This window comes from Eptatretus burgeri, chromosome 1 (genome assembly GCF_056783735.1).
Source record: "Eptatretus burgeri isolate ZD-2024b chromosome 1, Ebu_testis_v1, whole genome shotgun sequence".
Lineage (NCBI taxonomy): Eukaryota > Metazoa > Chordata > Myxini > Myxiniformes > Myxinidae > Eptatretus > Eptatretus burgeri.
In genome coordinates, this window is record NC_140961.1 from 143,394,307 (window position 1) to 143,418,677 (window position 24,371).

Sequence of the window (24,371 nt, forward strand, 5' to 3'; positions counted from 1 at the left end):
TATATATATATATATATATATATATAAATATACATATACATATATATATATATATATATAAATATACATATACATATATATATATGTATATGTATATTTATATATGTATATGTATATGTATATTTATATATATATATATATATATGTATATATATATTTATATATATATATATGTATATGTATATGTAAATATATATATATATATATATATATATATATATATATATATATATATATATATATATATATATATATATATACACACATCACTATATCTGAAAACGTTGTGGACGATTTATGACAAAACAAGATGGATGAGTTGGTTCGGCGATCAGTAGGATACTAAACATGATTGGTTCCACCTGGCAGTGGTAAGCGCTCTACGGATTGGTGTTCTACTCTGTGCTGTTTTGCCAAGTGTCACTGTATGAGTGATTTTTCATTTTTTTTTTTTGTTTGTCTGTTTGTGTGCAGGATATCTCAAAATGTTGTGGACGGATTCGGATTAAATTTGGTGGGCAGGTTGAGTGTGTGACATGCACGAACTGGTTAGATTTTGGTGAAGATCCGAATACGGATTCGATAATTTGTTAAGTGATTCTTCACCATTCAGAGATTGGGCTAAACTGACTTATAGAATATCTCAAAAAGTTGTGGATGGATTCAAATGAAACTTGGTGGACAGGTTGGTGTGTGACAAGTACGAATTGATTCAATTTTGGTGAAGATCTGAGCCTGGATCCAGATATGGGAACTATTTAATTTTTTATGTGATTCTTTAGCATTGCGAGATTGGGTCAAAAACTATATGTAGCATGATATTTCATTCAAAAATATATTGGGCCCGATATGTTCTCGTGGAACAGACATTGCATGGTGGAGGTATGTGCTCTACCGAGTGCCCTTCTCGTTAAACCTGTTATGGTTTGTGACACACTCGTGTCTAAGAAATTTTTTTCTTGGCTTTTCAGAGGCAGAGTGGTGCGGCCAGTGTGTGGAAAGGAGAGCTTTTGCGTTGCAACTTGAAAAGTAAGGATGCCCTGTCAGCACTGGCACGAGCGTCCAGCAAGCAGTGTCGCCGAGAGATTACCAATGTGGCCTGCCTTCATCAGGAGGGAAAACTTATGCCAGTCTCGCTGACCAGTCACTGTCCTCTCAAAGGTGGATATGTTGATTCATATTCTGCGGCATAAAACTACTATTTTCTTGTGCAAGTAGTGTCGTGATGTAACACTGATGTTGTTGTAAGGTCTTGCATATCCTGCTGTAGGAAAACATTATTAAGTAATCCTTTACATGGTGTGTCCAAATTACGTCGTTCAGCTGTGTGACATATTTGTGACATCATCATAGTGATGAGGAAGTGATGATGCTGTTAAGGCCACACGTTTACGTTTTGGGCTCAACACGGCTCGGTTTGTGGTACACCTGATATACATAAAAGTCAAACCATTCCACAAGTCCTTGTGGGATGGACTTGCAGCATTATTTGTGGGTCGAAACATAGCATTTGTGACGTTACACAAGCCATTAAAGGCCTGCCAGACTCGTATAATTTGTTTCACCCTCCGTCCAATGGGAATTGTTCTTTGATGAAAAGGTTGCTGAGTATAATGACAACAAAACTGTTTTTTTTGTCTTTTTGGCCCTGGTGGTGGCATAGAAAAGACGGTGAAGCCAGTACAATGGTTGCAGTCTGGGGAGGTTGTAAAGGGAGTTCCCATACGTATTGTTTTCATGCTGGTGGTACATGGGAGAGCAGTACGCCAACTGCACCAACTCTTCAGTGCCATTTACCACTCTCACCATTACTACTACATCCACGTGGATCAGGTGATGAGATGACGAGCAAAGGGAGTGCAGAGATATCACAGGAAGCTTTTCTTTTTGGGGAGGTGCGGTGGGGTGAGGGGGGGGTGGAGGTAGGGTTCAGGGAGGGTAAAACCTCCTTGGCAATCAAATGCACTGGCTGGTTTGCCACTACCTTCCCAACAAAAAGATGGTTTAAACTTACAAGAGAAAGATTACAATGCAGAGCCCCTATTATTTACAATTTGCATATTTGGTCAAATTCATCGACGTCTGTAGTGGTGAGCGTGTGAACAAAGGGTGGTGACACACAATACTATGCGATACGTATGTCATGTTAAAGCATTAAGGTCGAATTCTGAGCGAATGCATCAACTCTCCACCTTGCCCCACCACACCACCAGCGGTCCAGTTACCTGCACAGGCAAATGCTTCAGCTGGCTAAGAGGTTTGCCAACGTACGGTTGACCTCTTGGAGAATGGCGACCATCTGGGGAGGTGCCAGTCTTCTGGCGATGTACCTACGTGCCATGAAAGATCTTCTAAACATGGCCGACTGGACCTGGGACTTCTTCCTCAACCTCAGCGCTTCCGACTTCCCAGTCCGGTTATTGGTCCATTTCAATGCGTAACATTTAACTAAACCTGTCATGTATTCAACAAACACATTTTCATTGATTTATCCATCTTCCCCATACATGCATACTTTGTACCGCATGCTTCCTTATCAATTAATTAATTAATCTTCCACGGAGAGAGAGAGAGCCAATTCATTCACTACTTTATTCACTTGCTTAGTTCCCTTCTTATGCAATAACGTAACAAAATTCCTGCGACAGATTATTTTACCGGCAACACATGTAGCCAGCCTTGGTGTGTGGCCATTTAATTTTGTTGATTCTTGGTGCAATGATGGTAATTGATGTTGATGCAAATCAGGAGCAATAGTGGCAATTTGTGTACATGGAAAGGTGATCGTGTATATCCTGCATTAATTTTTCTTGCACTTTGTTCTTAAAAATGTCTTAAATTACATGTCTATCTTTCTTCTTCTTCTTCTTCTTCTTCTTCTTCTTCTTCTTCTTCTTCTTCTTCTTCTTCTTCTTCTTCCATATGCAGCACATGGATGCTGGTTGCATCATTTTCTGGGGGTGCAGTTGTGTCACTGATGGATTGGAGCAGGAATTTGTAATTTGATCAGGATGCCGGCAATAGCTCGCCTACTCGGCATTTCTTTACTTTTGAATGACATTGGAATGTTTGTTGTGCTCTCAATGCGGAGTTCTCCAGGCAGAGCACATTATTCATTTCATATGAACGTGAAATCGAACATAAATTGGTTCCTGCCTAAATTCCTGATCTTATCACACCTGACAATCTCTGCAAGAAACCTGGGATCAAGCAACAGGAATCTGCCTTATAATCCCTTCCCGCACGAGGATGAAGACTTTTGGTGATCGAGCACTCTTCAGATGTACTATTTACCCCAACTGTGGAATTCTCTACCCTTCGAAATTCACACGGCCTCACCCACTTCGAATTCATTTACCATCACTCTTTACCGAGTATTGGTGCTGCTGAAGCAGTTGCTTGGGAAGAGTTATACCGGGTGGTTTGCCATTGCCTTCTCAGCGTTGCTTGTCCGTTCTCTATCCTTTTAAATGCCGAGCATCAAGCAAGGAACAGCACGTACCATTTTAATAGTTGATGGTATCACTCGGTTGGGGTTTGAACCGTCGATCTCCCAGACTCTAAGTAGATGATCTTACCATTCCGCCACCCATTAGCATTTGTAAATTCCCCTGAAAACGCCATCATTATACACTTGTTGTTGATTCATTTCTTAAGTTCTCCATCTTTGTAAAGAGCTTTAAATTTGGCTTCTCAATTAAAAGCACGGAATAAGAAACGACCTGATTACCCTCGCTGAAGGATTGGGCATTGGGTTTAGGTCCGTTTGTCTGTTTGTTACTTGGCAAAAAATTTTTTTTGCCAACTATGTTGGTCTGTCGAGTTTGTCTGTCTGTTTTATCACACGTTTTTGGCCACACTTTTCAAGCAGTTGTTTTGAAATTTTTGTTTGTGTCGGTGACCGGCCAACTATGGCAACGCAAAATTTTGGTGAAGATCCGAATCCAGATCCGGATGCGAGATTTCTTAAAGCGGTTCTTCACCATTGAGAGATCGGGCCCAAAATGACAAATAGCACAATATCTCAAAAGGTTAGGGATGGATTCACACGAATCTTGGTGGACAGGTTGGGAATGCCACGAGGAAGAACTGATTCAATTTCGGTGAAGATCGGAATCTCGGTGTGGATACAAGAATTATTTAATTTTCAACTGATATTCACCATTGAGACATGGGGCTGAAATGATATAGCATGATATCTCAAGAAGTTGACGGATTTGGATGAAACTTTGTGGTCGGGTTGGGTGTGTGAAAAGGTCTAATTGATTCGATTTTGGTGAAGATCTAAATCTGGATTCGAGAATTTTTCAAGAGATTCTTCACCGTTGAGAGGTGGGGCCAAAAACTGTGTGTAGCATGTTATCTCTAAAAGTTGTGCACGACTTAATATCTGTGCTACCAATTAATTGAGTTTGGCAGCCATATTGGATTGAAGAAAATATTAAATAATGTTTTCTCTGGAACTGCCTAATCAATCAATGTGAAACTTCTCAATTATAATCTAGTCATGATGGGAAATACATCTTTTAAATTTCAACTCGATTGGATACATGGTCTGGCACCCAAAAGTTTTTTTTATTGTTTTTTTTGAATCAGGCTCACTTGGCTGTGGCTGGATGGGTTTGAGGGTAGAGGAGCAGCAGCTGAAATGTGAATCCTATCCAGGTTCCTCCTGATGACTTCATCTTTGCTTTTTGCTTGTTCGGGTTCCTTCTGATGACTCCAATGCAGGGCTGAACCTATTTGGTCTTCCATTTAATCTGAATTGAATTAATTTTATTCCCATTCTTAACACCACACAAAACAAGTTCTGGCGACGGTTTGCAATCTCTGATTGCTCTTTCTAGTTGAATTTGTTGTCATCTCTCTTGGTGTACATCCATTTTCTACAGTCAATCTGTGGTCACACATTACCTTGAACCGATTGTTCTTTAGGGCTTGCAGGATAGATATGTGAGCTGTGTATCATGTGTTGGAATCTTGACCGAGCTATAAACTGTCGTCGTGGTGTTTCACAGGCAGTGTGAGCCATGAATATGTGCGTCGTCCATAAGGACATTAAGCTGGAGGATCCATCTGTCATCGCCTGCCAGGAGTGATCTTGAATGTTAAATATCCCACGGTGGCTTTTGCAAAGAGGAGGCGAGTTATCGCCGGAACAAAGAACAAATTTCAGGTTCCTGCCCAAGTCACATTTTGCCTAATATCCTGCAATGGAGTGGCGATCTGTCCACAATCGGTTCCAAACTTGGTGTGGATGCCCTGAATCTCTGTCAAGGGTGTGTTCCTCCATTATTATTCAGTTCTTGTTTGATCTTTATTGGATTGGCAGATCATACAGAACCTTGAATCATTGTTTGTTCCTGAATATTTTGAATTATATCCAGCAATGCAGATCATCAATCAAACTTGATCATGGAATGTCCAAATGATTTTCTAAAACGATTGACAAATGGAATTTCCTCACTGTATTTTCTTATATTTTGTATTTTCTTTTATTTTGTTTCAGACCCAACGATCAACTCGTGGCATTTTTGAGCAAATACAGAGATAAGAACTTCCTGAAGTCGCATGGACGAGAGACAGCCAGGTTAGTGATCTGTGTTGAAAAAAGCTTTGATTGTATAGTTGGGTCTTGCCATATGTGTGTTTGTCGTTTGCCTCTGCCACCAAAGGTGGACAGAGGTTATATTTTCACCCCTGTCTTTGTTTGTCTGTCTGTGAGCAGGATACCTCAAAAGGTTATGGACGTATTCAGATAAAATTCGGTGGAAAGATTGACTTGGTGGACACGTTGGGTGTGTGACAAGGAATAATTGGTTCAAATTTGGTGAAGATCCGAATCCGAATCCGGATCCAAGAATTTTTAAAGTCATTCTTCATTATTGAGAGATGGGGTCAAAAACGACATAAGCATGATATTTCAAAACATTATGGACGACTTATGACAAAACTTGGTGGATGATTTGGATTGGTGACAAGAACAAGCCAATTAGATTCTGGTTAAGATCCGGATGCAGTCCCAGCCTATCAGTGGGATACGAAACATAAAGTGTTCAGCCTGGTGGAGGTATGAGCTCTACCGAGTGCAGTTCTCGTTCTGTATACAGCATGTGGCTGTGAGTAGCATCATTGGCTGAGGGAGCAGTGGCTATGCCACTGATGCATCGCCTCCTGTAGGGTCGGGCAGGTATTTGCAATTTGGCCAGGGTTCCAGCGATAGCATGCCTACTCTTCATGAAAGACACCATGGGATCTTTAACGTCTGAGGGACACACATTGTTGCCTTGCCCTGACGGCGAAACATTAGAGTGACATTTGTAGCTTGGCCGAGATTCATAGCCAGGCTCGATGGGTGAGGTGAGTGTGCATACCTCGAGGGCATCCTGCCAACCCTCTCGCAAAGCATGCTCGACTTGTGCAAATGTGACCCTATTTTCTATATCTTCTGGGACGTTTCGTTTCATGGGTGCAGCCTCGTGAGCATGCCAAAGTCTGAAGCCTCGGCCTCATGTCGGGTGTGCTTATATCTTTATTTATTCAACATCCTACGGACGTAAATGAACACTCGTTTTATTCTGTGCACGGCACACATTATGCACAGCAAATTTCACCTCCTTGTGCCTTGTATTTATTGTTATTGGTAAAAAAAAAATGATACTGTACCTTGAGGCTTGGTTTGCAAGTCTCCATCTACAATTCCAAGAGAAGAGGTGTAATTACTCTTTCATGGAAAATGGTTTTTGAGTTTTTTATCCTCAAAAATAGATCGCAGTGAACACAAAGTAATGTTTAAAGATTGCCCTTTAAAACCCTCCTCAAATCATCCTGATGAAGGGGGGACAGAGAAATACACAAATATACTGTTTTATATCAGTAGATTCGGAGGGATGTAAAGCCGGCTGGTCTTTCTGGAGTCATGTGGAAGGATATGATCCATGGTATGTTGTTGAATAAGAGTACAGTATACTGGTGACACATTTTGTAATCCAGGTGAGCCTCAAATAATTACTATGTATGCTTAGCTATTGAATAGTTAGGAAAAACCCAGCTGGCTCGCTAATGAACTACAACAAGGAACTAAAGTGTCTGTCCTCTCTCATGTGGTCTACTGGTGTCTTCAGGACACACTTTGTTGTTGACTATTAATCCCATCAAAGCAATATGATGTGCACTACAACTCTATGATGTGCACTAAGCCGTCTGCACCACCCTAATTAGTAAAATAAAGCATTAGCTCTGGGTTCGTGCCTTGAGCGAGATAACTTTGCTACTGGCATACATTTCTCAGTGTTTTCTTGTTGAATTCAAGTGAAGATGAAGTATGAACAATAAATAAATGTCTTCATTAAATAGTAATGAGAAATGCCTTGTGTGTGATGACCTGAACAGTCCATTCCTTGTGAAACCTTCCTTAGCCTCTGGGCTCAGCCCTCCATGACCTAATCTTTGTAATGTTGTGTGTATCATGGACTCAGCACCCGAGGAAATAATGATTCCACCTACTTTTGTCCACTTTACGTCACAGGTTCGTAAAGAAGCAGGGACTTGACCGAATTTTCCATGAGTGTGATGCACACATGTGGCGGTTGGGAGAGCGCACGGTACCTACTGGCATCACCATGGATGGCGGATCTGATTGGTTTGCTCTTAATCAACGCACGGTGGATTTCATCGTCAACTCCAAGCGTCGTCTGGTTACTGATCTCAAGCAGTTCTATGCTTTCACACTGCTGCCTGCAGAGGTAAATAAGGCTTGCAAACTCAAAAGAAACCTCACTTTGTGGTAACAATGCCTTTCCAAATGCCTTCCTACCATACGGCTTCATCTTCCTCCTGGCTTCTATGTTTCCCTTGTGGTTTTCTTACATACCTCGTCTCGTAGCGGTTAAACAGCGCTACCTTTCTTCATGCTTTTAACCAATCTTCTCTTTACCTTGGCCACGTTGTCTGCCTTTGTTTGATATAATTTGGGATCCATGAAAGCTCGGTCTGCAGCAAGTATTGGTGCAAGACCATTAACCTCTTCATGTTTGTGCCGACCATATCTCACCACTCATAGAGTTGTACGGTCTGTGTCATTTGGTGGTAATATCTGTGCTACATGGTCATGTCATCTATGCCGTATGGTCATGCCACCTGTACAATGCGGTCGCGCCGTCTGCGCCATCTGGTCATACTGCAGTGCTGTGAGACAGAGCGTTTAAGAGGATGGGTAAAAGCACTTGCAACTTCAAAGTCTGCATAAGGCCCAGTTAGCATGGAGGACAGAGCAGTTTTGAAGTTTGTACGAACAATTCTGAACCTCATCTCCACCCACACCCCAGTCGTTTTTCCACACTCTGTTGATGAATAGCGAGAATTGTACAAATGTCGTGGACAACAACTTGAGGCTTACCAACTGGAACCGCCGCCTGGGCTGCAAGTGCCAGTACAAGCACATCGTGGACTGGTGTGGCTGCTCTCCAAATGACTTCAAACCTGCGGACTTCAATCGATTCAAGGTGTTGCATAAGCACCTTCCATCTGGCACATTCTATATGTATCTGATAATAAATATGCATTTCTCAACATTTATGATAAAGCTTCGCAATCAACGAGATGATTTGTTTTTAAGTTGGTTGCAGTTAAGGGAAATGGACCTCCTTTTGTAAGTGTCCAATGCAACATCGCATTGTGTTTGTCCATAACCTGTCCACCACTCTCTCTTGATCTTGCAGGAACTTACAAGGCCCACTTTCTTTGCTCGCAAATTTGAAGCTTCAGTCAGCCAAAGCATTATTTCCTGGCTCCATACGGACCTGTATGGTTCGCTCCACAATGACTCGACTTCACTGCTGGCTTACTGGGAGAATGTTTTTGACAAAGCCGATGGTTTGAGAGTGCTCAGCGACACTGCCCTCACTTTTTATCATGCCTTCTTCCACCTAGGCCTAGCCATCTTTGACCTAGATCATCAAAATCCACACACCTGCAGGTGGGTGCCCAGCTATCAAACTGCATTGTTTTGCTGCTTTGTGAGCTAAATAAACACAAAGAACCATTGCTTTTGTGAATACAACACAATAACTCAGGAGAAATCAGTTATTGAGACAATATATTTCATGGGAATTAGAAAAGAGAATGCTGATGCTTGCTGAATGTCTCGTGCTTAATCCCAGTTCCAGCCAACCCTGTAATCTGAACTTGGATCTGAGCCATTACTCGTGACAATTTCATTGGTTGGATGTGCCAACTGTCACCATATCTTTAATATTTAACACCGTGAATGGATACCGATACAGCAGGCACCCAAAATTGGTCACAACCCTTGTAATAATTGCTGGGCGTGAGATAATATTTCGTGGTCACTATTCCAGTGAAGAGAAACAATTTCCTTGTGATGCCATATGGTACAACTTGCAAGCTCAACTCTTGAGGGGAATTCACTCCGTCTGATGATGGCTATTCGTTCCTAAAGTTATTGTTTAACCATGCATTCTGGACTTGTGGGTGAGGATGTATGTGTTTTTTTGACCATGCACTTCAGCTTTCGGGCTAAAGTACTGAGTGTGACAAGATTTGTGAACTGTGTGATCATGTGACAATGATAATAGTGATAATGGTACATAATGATAGCGTATCAAGCGCGAGACGGCCTGTTTTCATCAAATCACTTCTGTGTTTATTTATTTCAGCGTGTCTGTCCAGGACATAACTCTTACCATCTGAGCTTTTGTCATCATATCTTCAACTTGCCTTTATTATGAGAATATGGAGAACACAAATCAATAAAATGTACACGTTTCAATGTGTGTGTTTGTGTGTGTATATATATATATATATATATATATATATATATATATATATATATATATATATATATATATATATATATATATATATATATATACAGTGGGGAGAACAAGTATTTGATACACTGCCGATTTTGCAGGTTTTCCCACTTACAAAGCACCGAGAGATCTGTAATTTTTATCAGAGGTACACTTTAACTGTGAAAGACAGAATCTAAAACAAAAATCCTGAAAATCACATTGTATGATTTTTAAATAATTAATTTGCATTTTATTGCATGAAATAAGTATTTGATCACCTACCAACCAGTAAGAATTCCGGCTCTCACAGACCTGTTAGTTTTGTCTTTAAGAAGCCCTCCCATGCTCCACTCATTACCCGTATTAACTGCACCTGTTTGAACTCGTTATCTGCATAAAAGACAGCTGTCCACATTCAATCAATCAGACTCCAACCTCTCCACAATGGGCAAGACCAGAGAGCTGTCGAAGGACATCAGGGACAAAATTGTAGACTTGCATAAGGCTGGGATGGGCTACAGGACAATAGGCAAGCAGCTTGGTGAGAAGGCAACAACTGTTGGCGCAATTATTAGAAAATGGAAGAAGTTCAAGATAACAGTCAATCTCCCTTGGTCTGGGGCTCCATGCAAGATCTCACCTCGTGGAGCCTCAATGATCATGAGAGGTGAGGGATCAGCCCAGAACTACACGGCAGGACCTGGTCAATGACCTGAAGAGAGCTGGGACCACAGTATCAAAGAAAACCATAAGTAACACACTACGCCGTCATGGATTAAAATCCTGCAGCACATGCAAGGTCCCTCTGCTCAAGCCAGCGCATGTCCAGGCCCGTCTGTAGTTTGCCAATGACCATCTGGATGATCCAGAGGAGGAATGGGAGAAGGTCATGTGGTCTGATGAGACCAAAATAGAGCTTTTTGGTTTAAACTCCACTCGCCGTGTTTGGAGGAAGAAGAAGGATGAGTACAACCCCAAGAACACAATCCCAACGGTGAAGCATGGAGGTGGAAACGTCATTCTTTGGGGATGCTTTTCTGCAAAGGGGACAGGACGACTGCACCATATTGAGGGGAGGATGGATGGGGCCATGTATCGCGAGATCTTGGCCAACAACCTCCTTCCCTCAACAAGAGCTTTGAAGATGGGGCGTGGCTGGGTCTTCCAGCATGACAACGACCTGAAACACACAGCCAGGGAAACTAAGGAGTGGCTCCATAAGAAACATCTCAAGGTCCTGGAGTGGCCCAGCCAGTCTCCAGACCTGAACCCAATAGAAAATCTTTGGAGGGAGCTGAAAGTCTGTGTTGTCCAGCAACAGCCCTGAAACCTGAAGGATCTGGAGAAGATCTGTATGGAGGAGTGGGCCAAAATCCCTGCTGCAGTCTGTGCAAACCTGGTTAAGAAATACAGGAAAAGTCTGATCGCTGTAATTGTAAACAAAGGTTTCTGTACCAAATATTAAGTTCTGCTTTTCTGATGTATCAAATACTTATTTCATGCAATAAAATGCAAATTAATTATTTAAAAATTATACAATGTGATTTTCAGGATTTTTGTTTTAGATTCCGTCTTTTACAGTTGAAGTGGACCTATGATAAAAAATTACAGACCTCTACATGCTTTGTAAGTGGGAAAACCTGCAAAATCGGCAGTGTATCAAATACTTGTTCTCCCCACTGTATATATATATATATATATATATATATATATATATATATATATATATATATATATATATATATATTATACATATACACTATATGGCCGAAAGTATGCGGACACACTTTCTAATTAATTGATTCGGCTATTTCAGCCACACCCATTGCTGACAGGTGTATAAAATCAAGAACAGCCATGCAATCTCCATAGAGAAATATTAGCAGGAGAACGGGCCGTACTGAAGAGCTCAGTGACTTTCAACGTGGCACCGTCATAGGATGCCACCTTTCCAACAAGTCAGTTCATCAAATTTATGCCCTGCTAGAGCTGCCCCGGTCAACTGTAAGTGCTGTTATTGTGAAGTGGAAACGTTTCGGAGGAACAACAGCTCAGCCGTGAAGTCGTAGGTCACACAAGCTCACAGAACGGGACCACTGAGTGCTGAAGCACGTAGCGTGGAAAAATCGTCTGTCGGTGGTTATCGGAGTACCGAGTGAAAACTGACTCTGGAAGCAACGTCAGCACAAGCAGTTTGTTGAGAGCTTCATGAAACGGGTTTTCATGGCCGAGCAGCCACACACAAGTCTAAGATGACCATGTGCAATGCCAAGCATCGGCTGGAGTGGTGTAAAGCTCACTGCCATTGGACTCTGGAGCAGTAGAAATGCGTTTTCTAGAGTTTTGAATCACGCTTTACAATCTGGCACTCTGACGGACGAATGTGGGTTTGGCGGATGCCAGGACAATGCTACCTGCTCAAATGAATAGTGCAAACTGTAAAGTTTGGTGGAGGAGGATTAATGGTCTGAGACTGTTTTCCATGGTTCGGGCTTGGCCCCTTTGTTCCAGTGAAGGGAAATCTTAACGCTACAGCATACAATGACATTCTCGATGAATCTATGCTTCCAACTTTGTGGCAACAGTATGGGAAAGGCACTTTCCTGTTTCAGCATGACAATGCCCCCATGCACAAAGCAAGGTCCACACAGAAATGGTTTGGCGAGATCGGTGTGGAAGAACTTGACTGGCCTGAACAGAGCCCTGACCTCAACCCTATGGAACACCTTTGGATGAATTGGAACGCCGACTGCGAGCCAGACCGAATCGCCCACCATCAGTGCCCAACCTCACTAATGCTCTTGTGGCTGAATGGAAGCAAATCCCCACAGCAATGTTCCAACATCTCGTGGAAAGCCTTCCCAGAAGAGTGGAGGCTGTTATAGCAGCAAAGGGGGGGGGGGGGACTAACTCCTTATTCATACCCGTGATTACCTCCACCACCGAAGGTGAAGGAGGTGATGTTTTCACCCCTTTCTGTCTGTTTGTCTGTTGGGTCGCTGAAATCGGTGACCCTTATTGTCAGCAAAAGTCTGTTTGTTTGGATGTTTGTTCGTTTGTCATCAGCATAATTGGTAGTAAACGTGGGCGGATTTTGACCAAACTCGGGTGGTAGGTACATCTTATGACCTCGTGCTTTGGAAATTGTGATGGTTGCTAGGGGCGCTTTGGTTCCCTAGCAACAACCGAAAAACCTTCAAAATCGGTACCGTTCATGCGAAATCAATTCCGAAAGCCATTATCCCACGTAGGGTTATGAAATTTGGCACAAATGATCTACAGGTGATGCTCTATCAAATCTATTCCGGTTTTTGTGATATATGGAATACTTTACCCGCAGTGCCCCCTACAATTAGGGTATGTGCGAAAATTGGTGAAAATTGAAGGCCCCCAAGCGACCAGGTGAGTGCATCGATACGAATGAAACTTTGCAGGTTCATGGTACTCAATGACGACTACAACTTTGCCTCAGGACAGATTGACCGATTTCGCTTAGGTCAGGGTGTCAAACATCAATTAGTGCAAAAATTGATAATATGCGAGAGCTGGAGGTGCCTTCGCGCCAAATGCTACTCCTCCTTGGGTTATGGTCGGATGGTCATGAAAATTCACACTAATCGTCTGGAATACATTGTGCACAAATGATCGCGCCGGATTTTCGACTGAGATCTTTGTTCACCCAGAGCACCCCCTCGAATAAAAATGCCATTTAAAGTCCGATTGACTTCCAAGTTTTGATCATGATCAAACTAAGTGCTATAACTCATTAAACAGTAGCACTATCGACTTGTATGAACCATATATATATATATATATAATATATATATATATGTATATATATATATATATATATATATATATATATATATATATATCTTCTTCTTCTTCTTCTTACGGCTGCTCCCGTTAAGGGTTGCCACAGCGGATCATCCGCATGATCCGCATCTTGATTTGGCACATGTTTTACGCCGGATGCCCTTCCTGACGCAACCCTGGTCGCCTCTTACGAAACACAGGGATATGGTGCACCTATTTTAACCAGGGTATACACCGGCCCAGTACACTGGTACTCACTTCGCCGACCTCGGAAGGATGACAGGCTGAGTCAACCCCCTGGTGTATTAATTGAGTGGCCCAACGGGGCTTGAACTCAGGACCTTTTGGATCCCAAGCCGCTGTCCTAACCACTGCGCCAACACCAGCCTTCGTGTATATATATATATATATATATATATATATATATATATATATATATATATATATATATATATATATATATATATATATATATATATATATATATATATATACACATACACATACACATACACATACACATACACATACACATACACATACACATACACATACACATACACATACACATACACATACACACTAATGAGGTACCTGAAGGGATGCCAAAAGAGCAGACAATGTGGAAATGGCGAATGCCAAACCATGAACCAATAAATCTACATTCCTGTTACACTTCAGTCAATCGTTAGGCATGCATAGTCGGTTCGTGAAAGACTTTGGCAAAAACCTTTCTGCACCTGACCAACAGAAGTAAGGTGGCTAATATTTTTTTTGATGTCACAATGTAAACTGCAAATGTTAAATCCACGAATGTCACTGGTGGAAAGCCTCACATAATTTCCTTCTCCTTTTGACTCAATCTCTTGATATTTACATTCCAAACAGCATCATTCTAATCACAAATTAATACTATCCAATTAATATAACGAAATACAATGTTGAAAACATACATGAGGTGACATCCTGGTAAGGAAGAGCTTCATATGGATCAAAACTCAAAATCATAATTTATTAAGGCATATACAGGGTGTTCGTAAAGTCCTTGAGTGGTTTTAAATATTTATTTAACTCAACCCATTCGGGATAGAATGATGCTGTTTTGTGCATAATATGGAGTAAACAATAGAGTTTTATTATCTGAGTTACACAATAACATTTTGAAAACTTCAATGTGGTTTTTTATGGCCCTCAGCACATCCAACCGACGATCGATTTCTTGCCATGCTGTTAGAATGCCGTGCATGCACCAATAGAATGTGCAACAGAATAAAATGTGTTAGTAATACTATATAATGCAAATAACCTCATCATTCTATCCCCAATGGGTTTAGTTAAATAAATACTTAAAACCACTCAACGACTTTACGAACACCCTGTATGTATATGTGTATGTGTATGTATATATATATATATATATGTATGTATATATATATATATATATATATATATATATATATATATATATATATATATATATATATATATATATATATATATATATATATATATATATACATACACACACACATTTTTCCAAATACATATTCATGTACAAATATACGCATATACTAATCTCTCTATATGCCCACCCGTGAACCCGTTTGGACAGCGGTTGATAAAAAATCATTTCAAAAAATAAAAAAGATAGCTCCAGCAAACTATACCACTGAGGTTGTTTGCATTGATCAAATACTCCCGAAGAGTACTGACTGAATCGGGAATTGATTTCTAAATAATTTTTTCGTTGCCCGATTTGAATGAAACTTGATACTGCACACCGCAGGAGAGTGTTGAGTAAGATGGCCCTAAAACTTTTGCATATGTATATCCATATAAAACATATGTATATGTATATATATATATATATGTATGTATATGTATGTGTATATATATATATATATATATATATATATATATATATGTATATATATATATATATATATATATATATATATACACATATATATACATACATATACATACATATATACACATATATACATATATATACATACATATATATATATATATATATATATATATATATATATATATGTATGTATATATATGTATGTATATATATATATATATATATATATATATATATATATATATATATATATATATATATATATATAATATTCACATGTACAAATAGCATTGGTCAGCATGTCAGCGTTGGTCAGGAACTGTAAGAACCTGTCAGCAATGGTCCGGAACCGTAAGGAACTGTCACCAGCTGTCAGGAACTGTCACCAACTCTCAGGAGCTCCAAGAAAAGGTCACCAGCTGTCACCAACTCTCAGGAGCTGTAAGGAACCGTCACCTGCTGTCAGGAGCTGTCACCAACTGTCAGGAAAGTGGTCCTCCTGTCCTTTTTATAGGCTACCAGTGTGGGCGGAGCATCAAGCAGACTTCAGCCAAATCCACCTTGCCTATTGGTGCATCGCTGCACGTCACTTCCAACCATCAATCTCACGATCATTCCTTCCTCGTTCAGCCCGACACGAACAAGAGCCAGCCAGCATCCACAGAGCTGCCAAACGTTGATGGGAAATGGTGGACGTCAACGTTGGTGAAAGAGAGGTGGGTGTCGAACGTTGATGAAAGACAGGTGAGTGAGGTAAATGATCCACAGCCATGTTTGACCGTCAGCATAACCGTTCAGGAAAAGCCCACGGTGTGCTTAATCAAATGTCCTGTAAGTCCAAGGTATAAATAAATCGTCCACCTCCAAGCCAATGTGTCCCGATGGAAAGGGGGTGGAATGAGTCTCCGTTGGGCTAACGGCTATCTCTCGTGTGCATTAACGTGTCGTAAAGAGAAAAAGGCCATCCCTTTAGGGCGCTGTCACACCTTGACGATTTAGCCAGCGTATGCCGACATGAAAAATTTGTCTAAAACGCTGGCACATGTTGAATACGTTATGGGTAAGTTTTATATACGTTAAGAGCACGCTGAAAAACACTGCCATACATCGTAGTACGCTGGCTTTCATCGTTGTACTTTGCGGTTGTCCTCAAATTTTAGCATGCTTGAAATTTTACGACGTATGCCAGCGTATGACTCACACGTTCCGCTACGCTGGCCATAAGTTGTTGGCACGCTATGTGATCGTTGACACACGTTACTTGTAAGGTACTCATAAGTCGAAACACGTCGAGGTAATGCTTCTTCTTCTTCTTCTTTCGGCTGCTCCCGTGAGGGGTCGCCACAGTGGATCATCCGTATGATCCGCATAGTGATTTGGCACATGTTTTACGCCGGATGCCCTTCCTGACGCAACCCAGGTCGCCTCTTACGACACAGGGATATGGTACACCTATTTTAAACGGGGTATACACCGGCCCAGTATACTGGTACTCATTTCGCCGACCTCGGAAGGATGACAGGCTGAGTGAACCCTCTGGTGTATTAATTCAGTGGCCCAACGGGGCTTGAACTCAGGACCTCTTGGATCCCAAGCCGCTGCCCTAACCACTGCGCCAACACCAGGCTTAACGTTGAGGTATTGCTTAGCGTACCCAAAACTTATTTCTAACCTATGAGTCACGCGCTTTGAACTTATGTGTAACGTACCTCCAACGCATATTGACGTATGTAGACGTATTTGATTGATGTCTTCCGGACGACCACAGAACTTACTGAACGTGTTTCTAATTTACAGCTACCGTATAATGGCGTATTGGCAGCGTTTAAAAACAAAACACAAAACAACAACAATAACTTCCGATATTTCGTCACGTGCCGTTACGTCACGTCCGATTGCCTCTTCAGTTTGCTCATGTCTTATTCTTAGTTCCTCCTCTGTGAATATTTTCTGTTTGAGGATATTGTTACGTCGACGTCAAAACTTAAAAGCAAATGTCCGAATATATTTTAAAATTCGTGATGGACTAAAAAAAAAACTAATAAAAAAAACAAAACAAAATAACAACAACTTCAGATATTTCGTCACGTGCCTTCACTAAGCCAAGGAGAAAAAAAGAAAATGTGCCTTGATGGAGAAAATAAGTTTTGGGTATGCTAAACATTACCTCGACGTGTTTCAACTTATGTGTAACTTACAAGGAACTTGTGGCGACGTGTGTCAACGATCGCATATCGTGCCTACAACTTATTCCCAGCGTAGCAGAACGTGTGAGCCATACGGCGAGTACGTCGTAAAATTTTCAGCATGCTTGAAATTTCACGACATACTCGACGTACCACGATATATAATATGACAGCGTACATCATAGTTTTTCAGCGTGCTCTTAACGTATACACTACTTACCCATACCGTATTTGACGTGTGCCAGCATTTTAGACGCATTTTTCATCGCTCAGCATATGCTGGCTAAATCGTCAAGGTGTGACTGCGTGGTTGACACTTCCAATTCTCAGGCGGTTATGATTTAAATCGGCGTGCGGCAGGTTTTTAACAGGCTATGCCACGTGATCGTCGGCGATACGTGCAGCGTGCTATGCCTAAGTTAAACTATCGTTGGGCATAGGTTGTGAACGCCGACAACAGGCTAAGCATTCATTGGTATAAGTTATCTATAAGACAACGAAACGTTCTGTGCCTTTACTAACATGTTATGCATACGACCAAAACTTTTTTTAAAATATCAAAATTTCAGCGTACGCCAACGTTTTACATACATTTTTATACGTTGCCATTGCTGGCTAAATCGTCAAGGTGTGACAACGCCTTTAGGAAGGGAATCTGTTCTCTACCCTTCTCCAATGCACCTTAGAGTTAGAATCCCACCAGACAAAGGGATGGGTCCATTCTGGACATGCATTTATGGAAATAACTGTCTGACGACCTAAATGTTGTGTGCATTCGTCGGATCTAATTCTGAAATCCATAACAATATCATTCTCTTTACTAACACCACCTCCACCCCTCAACTTTCTCTCTTCTTTTTTCATGTCTCTCTCTCTCTCTCTCTCTCTCTCTCTCTCTCTCTCTCTCTCTCTCTCTCTCTCTCTCTCTCTCTCTCTCTCTCTCTCACTCTCTCTCACCATATCCTCACATCCCTCCCTCTCACCCCATATAGCAACTTTTGGTGAGGCATAGTTCTACCCACCTCCCCCCCCTCCTTGCTCTTCTCCCCTTCCCCTCCCTCCTCACTCTTCTCTCTCCCCTCCATTTTTCGTCTCTTCCTCTCTCTCCTTCCCCTCCCTTCTCTCTCAGCGTTAATACCCCCGTTCAGCGAAGCGACGGGTTGCATTTGCTCGTGTGGAATATTTTAATGATAATTATGACGTCATAGGTCACGTGGTGTGGCAGCCATGTTGGAAAAATGGAAAAACTTTGGACCTCTGTATCTGTGAAAATGCACCAAGGAAAAAATTGAAACTTGGCACATCGCAAGTACCCCTCATGAGGAATAAGTGTGACTTTTATGACAGCATAGGTGCCTTCATTATGATGCAATAATAGAATATGTAGAACGCTACGTCTGCTGAGTATGAAAATGTTTGAGGTCATGGAGGGATGAAATGGTCCACAGAAAAAAAAATTCCTCCTGATGACCATCTTTGGTATTTGCTTGTTTGGGTTCCTTCTAATAATGCAGGACTGTACCTCTTTGGTCTTCCATTTGATTTGAATTGAATTTATTTTAATCCCATTCTTAATGAAATTGAATAATAATTAAAAACATCATGAGTCAGGGTCAGGTGTCCAATCAAAGCAGGATGTCTTCGTACCCGGTCATCTCTGCCAGCAGTTATAAAGTGGCAGTTCTAATTATGTCTCATTAATTATGTAACACCAGTACACAAACACCACACAAAACAAGTTCTGGTGAGGGTCTGCAATCTCTGATTATATCTATACCAGCGGGGTATGCTTACCCATTGTAAGCAATATAATGAACCGTGTGCCTCTCCATCGTCTCGAATCACTCACCTGTATTTATTTATTTTTTCATTTACCGTATTTATTTTCATTTATTTAGATTTTCATTTACGGACACTTTCCGACAGTTCTGTGATTTTTCCATGTGTATCAGCTTCAATGTCCATCAGCACACGAAATTTCAGCTTTCTACGTCACCCAGAAGGTACCGAACTTTAACATCAGTCAATCAGTCAGTGGGTGAATCATTCAGTGAGTCAGTGATTGGAATGAGCTCTCCATATTACATATATATTATATCTATTGTTTTCGTCAAGTTTTGTTTGAATACAAAGCAAACGTGGACAGGCTTTGCATTTTGGGATGCCTTCTCGTCAATATTGTACTACTTGAAACTTTCATGAATAAGTCCTTGTGAAGGAAAATTGCACCTACGGTGTTTTGGTTGTGTGTGTTTATTGATCTGTTCAACGGGCAATGGCAGCAGCTTTGCGGCAGTCGGGCATCCTTCAATGGTGCACCTATACTTCTGGGAAGACCGTTTCCAGGGCTACTTGGTGCAGCAATCCGCTATGTGCCGGGCCACGGGGAAGTTTGAGGTACTGGAGGCTCTGCTCACTCGGAAAGCTCTCTACCAGGCCCATAGGCCGAGCCTTCTGCCGCGACTGCTGAGGGTCGAGGTACGTCTCAGGTAAAGTTCTACTTGTGTGAAAAAAAGCTTTTATCATTGCATTTATTTTAAAGTAAGGCATTCTATATAATTACACATGGAAAATGGCGGATTCAGTGCCCCTATCCCTCCTCTTCATATGCCCCATACTTATCTGCCTATCACGCTCATTTCTGCCAACCTCCTTTCCTTCTCCTCAATGCTTTCCAACTTCCCTACCCTCCTTATTCTTCCCTATCTTCCCCTGTTCTGACCACAAAGTAATACAGTTGAACCAGTTCCAAAAGTTACGGACAATATGGCACTATTGAAAATTGCGAGCAGACTTTAAGATGATAATGAACATTCAGTCTGGTAGCTCATTCCTGCTAAGTAATTATTTAACAAGTTGTTCCTTCAGGTTGGCTCTGCTTGGGACCCCAAAGAGAGACTCTTTCGTAACTTTGGTGGACTCCTTGGACCATACGATGAACCAGCCTCAGTCCAGTGGTGGGGTCCTGGGCCCAACTGCTCAGCTACAGTGGTGTGGCTTGACCCTATGCACGTGGTTGCTTCAGCGTACGAGCTGCGTGTCGATAAAGGTGTCGAGGTGAGCCACCACCGGCCTCTCCTGAAGAAGCCGCTACGTCCTGGTGCCTGGAGTCTTCGTATCCTTCAAGGCTGGGAGCTCATTGCCGAGAAAACCTTCTTGGTGCTACCGGTTACTTTCAGAAAGGGACAGCCCATGAGTCAAGGTGATTGGAAACTTGAAGTGCTTCTTTTAAATAGTTTACAGATTGTATGTGTTGTTGGAGCATACAGGATCGATGTGAAGAATGGGGAGCAAGTCTCAAACAAAAACTCTCTGATGAGTATAATATGGTTGAGTCACACTGATCATACTAATACAACAACTAACCATACTTCTACTTTAATGGCCCCAATTATTCAGTTACACCAACGTGCTGGCTCAGACTGATGTTCAAATGCAGCTCGTAGGAATTTGTAATTTGCTCAGAGTGCTGGTGGTAACTCCTCCATTCTTCGCAAAAAAAAAAACACGGGATATTTAACCTCCGCCAACTCATCGTGGCAGACGAGACACCCTGCTTGTCATCCAAGGGAGGGCAAAACGTTGATGTTGCCTGCGTAAACCTGTGAAACACCAATGTGATAGTTCATAGTCAGATTGGGAATCTAACCCAAACTACATAGTGAAAAGGTAAGTCTACAACCTCTGAACCACCTTGTCAGACTGAGTCCCAAGTCATCAAAAATAATGGGAATTAAAGATTAATTTTTTTAATGTCATTGTCCAGTTGACTCGTTTTTTTAACTTCTTTCTGTTTCCATCTTCGTCAGGAAATGGTCTTGGTGTTTTAAACATGGCCTACTTTGGCTTTCAGTCAGGGATTCTTTTTTTCACAAGTTTCACATTAACTGTTTGAGTGATGTTGGCCATGGTCATGGCCTCACAGGAACCTCCTGTTTGCCATGGTCGTGGCCTCATGGGAACATGCTGTTGGCCACGGTTGTGGCCTCATGGGAGCGTCCTGTTGGCCATGGTCTTTGCCTCACGGGAACGTGCTGTTGGCCATGGTCATTACCGAGGCAAAAAAATTTTCCACCCGTCACAGCTGTTTATAAAGATTAATGTTTGTGATCATATCCCTGAAACGTCTATATAAATGTAACGTTATTTTTCGGTGAAAGCTACTCAAGGTTTCTGGGTTGTATACAGGAAGTATACAACCACACTGACGTTGGTTGTCGTTGGTAATCACACTGACTTCCACCTGCCGATTCCCGAAAAATTGCTCCAATACAGTGCAGCACCATCCTCCCACATCTCCTCTTTCATTCTCCCCCCCCCCTCTCTCTGTCTGTCTCTGGACATATCCAGACAGTGGTTATGTCTGGATGGAGTTTCTCTGCAGACGCGTCCGGGCGGTATTTATGACTGGACGGGAGTTTGTCTCCGGACCGTGTTTATAGTATGACCAGTCGAAAATGGATTTCAAACATTACTTTGTTTCCATCTTCACTGTTATTCTATGCAGAATCATTTTGATGAAACAATATGAATCGTAATTAACGCTCCACCGCACGTCTGCCTTCCCTTCCTCTCACCTCATACTGTCTTCTCTTCCCCCCTCCCTCCTCTTTTCCTTCCCCTCCACCTCTTCACTTTCCCAGCTCTGTCTCCCCCACCCTCTCTCCCTCCCCCATTTCGTATTATCGTCAGCAAAGTGACAGGTCGTATTTGCTAATATATTTGTATATGCTCCAAAAACAACAAAAAACCCACTGAACCAAATCCAACCAAATTTTGTTTTAAGGGCACCCCAAGTATGGTTTCTGTTGGGGTAGCATATCTGGGGGTGGGGGTTGGGGAAGACACCATTTCCCTCCATGTAAATGTGTATCGTACAGCACAATCTAATGGTAACCAGTCTTACAAATCATCTTGTAGAAAGGAAGTTTAAACAATTTAAGAATATGCATTCCGTTGATGTTGAGATCCGAGTGAAAATAATTCAAAGTTTTCGAAATGTTTCATTTCACTCATTTTTAAGCGGAGGTTCAAACCAAAGCATCCAGCACTGACCCTCACAGTGAAGCGGAAGTGATTTTTGCTCACACCATATGTAAACAGCAAGGATGGCTGATGAAGGTGATGCTAGCTGATGCAGATGGAAGATGACTTCAGGGAAATTATGGAGCGAACAGAGCAGAATGTTTGTGAAGTACATGTTGTCTTTTGATTAAATCTATCAGCAAAGTGATGGGGGAAAATACCTCGTTTCTGTGTAAAATAAGTTGGATATCCACCTTTTCCGCATTATTTTGATTCCATCAGCACTTCCAAAGATGTAATAGTTAATCAAATTATTTCGCAAAGAAAAGTTTTCCAACTGGCCTTTAGTTTCTAATAACTTTTGGTTCTGCTCATATCTTGCTTGCTCCTGAAATAACAATTGTTTCTCCACACAAATGAAAATTTCTTTTCCTTTCTTGTTTTCCAGACCAAGCGAGCCAAGCAAATATGGGTCCACCAGGCAATTCCTACGGGGAAAGCGATTTGCGGTGGTTGTTGCGGTTGCTGGGACTACCTGAGTCGCCCACCACGATGCCTACCCGTCTGCCACCCTTGCTTCCTTGGCTCCACAGACTCTTGCGAACCTTCTGGCAACCGGCGGGACTCTGCGCTGTGTCTCCATCAGAATGTCCACACTTGCCACAGTGCACAGCGACCAGTTGGAGTTCTCATTATCCAGACCCCAAGTCACAACTTGGGCCTGTAGGTCCAGATGGCCGACTCACCTGAAACGTACAAGATTGATTCTTCGTATCTACAGAATGAAGATGCCAAAGAAGAAATGTGCTGCAGGCACGCAACGGACGTGCTACGAAGTTTCATCCAATAAAGAACTGGGAATGTTCATCCATCCATTCTCGCTTTTGATTTGAGGATTTATGAAAGGCACTTCCAGTGATCCCAGTCATGAAATGTGCTGGAAGAGTCAATCAAAGTGAAATTTTTCATATTTTCCACCACGAAGAAAGGAAATGCAGTCAGCAATTTACAACTTAAAAAAAAAAAGGAAAATGCATTAATATCTTCCATTTTTATCTAATCGTGCAAGAAAAAGAACCAAACCTTTGACTCTGTGTGAGCCTGCCAAAGCATTTGCTGCAATAAAATGATATGAACTCACACGTGGCTTATTAAAATTGGTATCCACTGTTTGGAATATGACAACGGGTTTGACTCGAAGAACTCATCTTCGTGAGATCACCTTCGACCTTTGTGCAGGAATTGGTCCAAAGGTGCATAACGTTAAAGGTGTCATTACGATGATGCTATCCACATATTGTGTGTGGCTTATAAATGTAGGTTTTGCTAGACAACCAGTGCAGGCCAGAGCAGACTCCTGAGCTTGAGGAGGTCAAAGTACAACCTGCATGAAAAAACACATGATAATAGATCTTCTTATGATATTTGAACTGAAGAAATTACAAGCGAGTTAGGCATCCACAACCATCCTTGACTAGGTTGTGAAACATCGGCCAAGACCCTTGTGCGATTTAAATGAAAAAAAAAAGGATTCCACCAAAAGTTCCGGTCAACACAAAGTTCAGGATAATATTTTAGGTGCTCATTATCTTCGATGCTGTCGACACACAAGCATGGATATCACATGGCAGTAGGCCTTCAACATTTTCTAACAAT

The 24,371-nt window shown here is 41.6% G+C and overlaps 1 protein-coding gene across 5 annotated transcripts in view; it reads left to right on the plus strand.

The window, feature by feature from the left end:
* The window catches only part of LOC147035663 (xylosyltransferase 2-like), a 60,716-nt gene extending 36,861 nt beyond the window's left edge, over positions 1-23,855 (plus strand). For 4 of the 5 annotated variants that reach the window (XM_085846254.1, XM_085846268.1, XM_085846244.1 and 1 more), the window contains 10 exons: positions 972-1,161; positions 1,664-1,833; positions 2,214-2,416; positions 5,510-5,590; positions 7,529-7,745; positions 8,328-8,504; positions 8,721-8,977; positions 19,973-20,168; positions 20,559-20,892; positions 23,164-23,855. In XM_085846254.1, the coding sequence (XP_085702380.1) occupies positions 972-1,161; positions 1,664-1,833; positions 2,214-2,416; positions 5,510-5,590; positions 7,529-7,745; positions 8,328-8,504; positions 8,721-8,977; positions 19,973-20,168; positions 20,559-20,892; positions 23,164-23,465 (2,127 nt within the window). In that variant the 3' untranslated portion in view covers positions 23,466-23,855. Of the gene's footprint in view, positions 1-971; positions 1,162-1,663; positions 1,834-2,213; positions 2,417-5,509; positions 5,591-7,528; positions 7,746-8,327; positions 8,505-8,720; positions 8,978-19,972; positions 20,180-20,558; positions 20,893-23,163 lie in introns of all 5 variants that reach the window. The other variant, XR_015049275.1, reaches the window with a different exon arrangement.
* Positions 23,856-24,371: the final 516 nt, after the last annotated feature.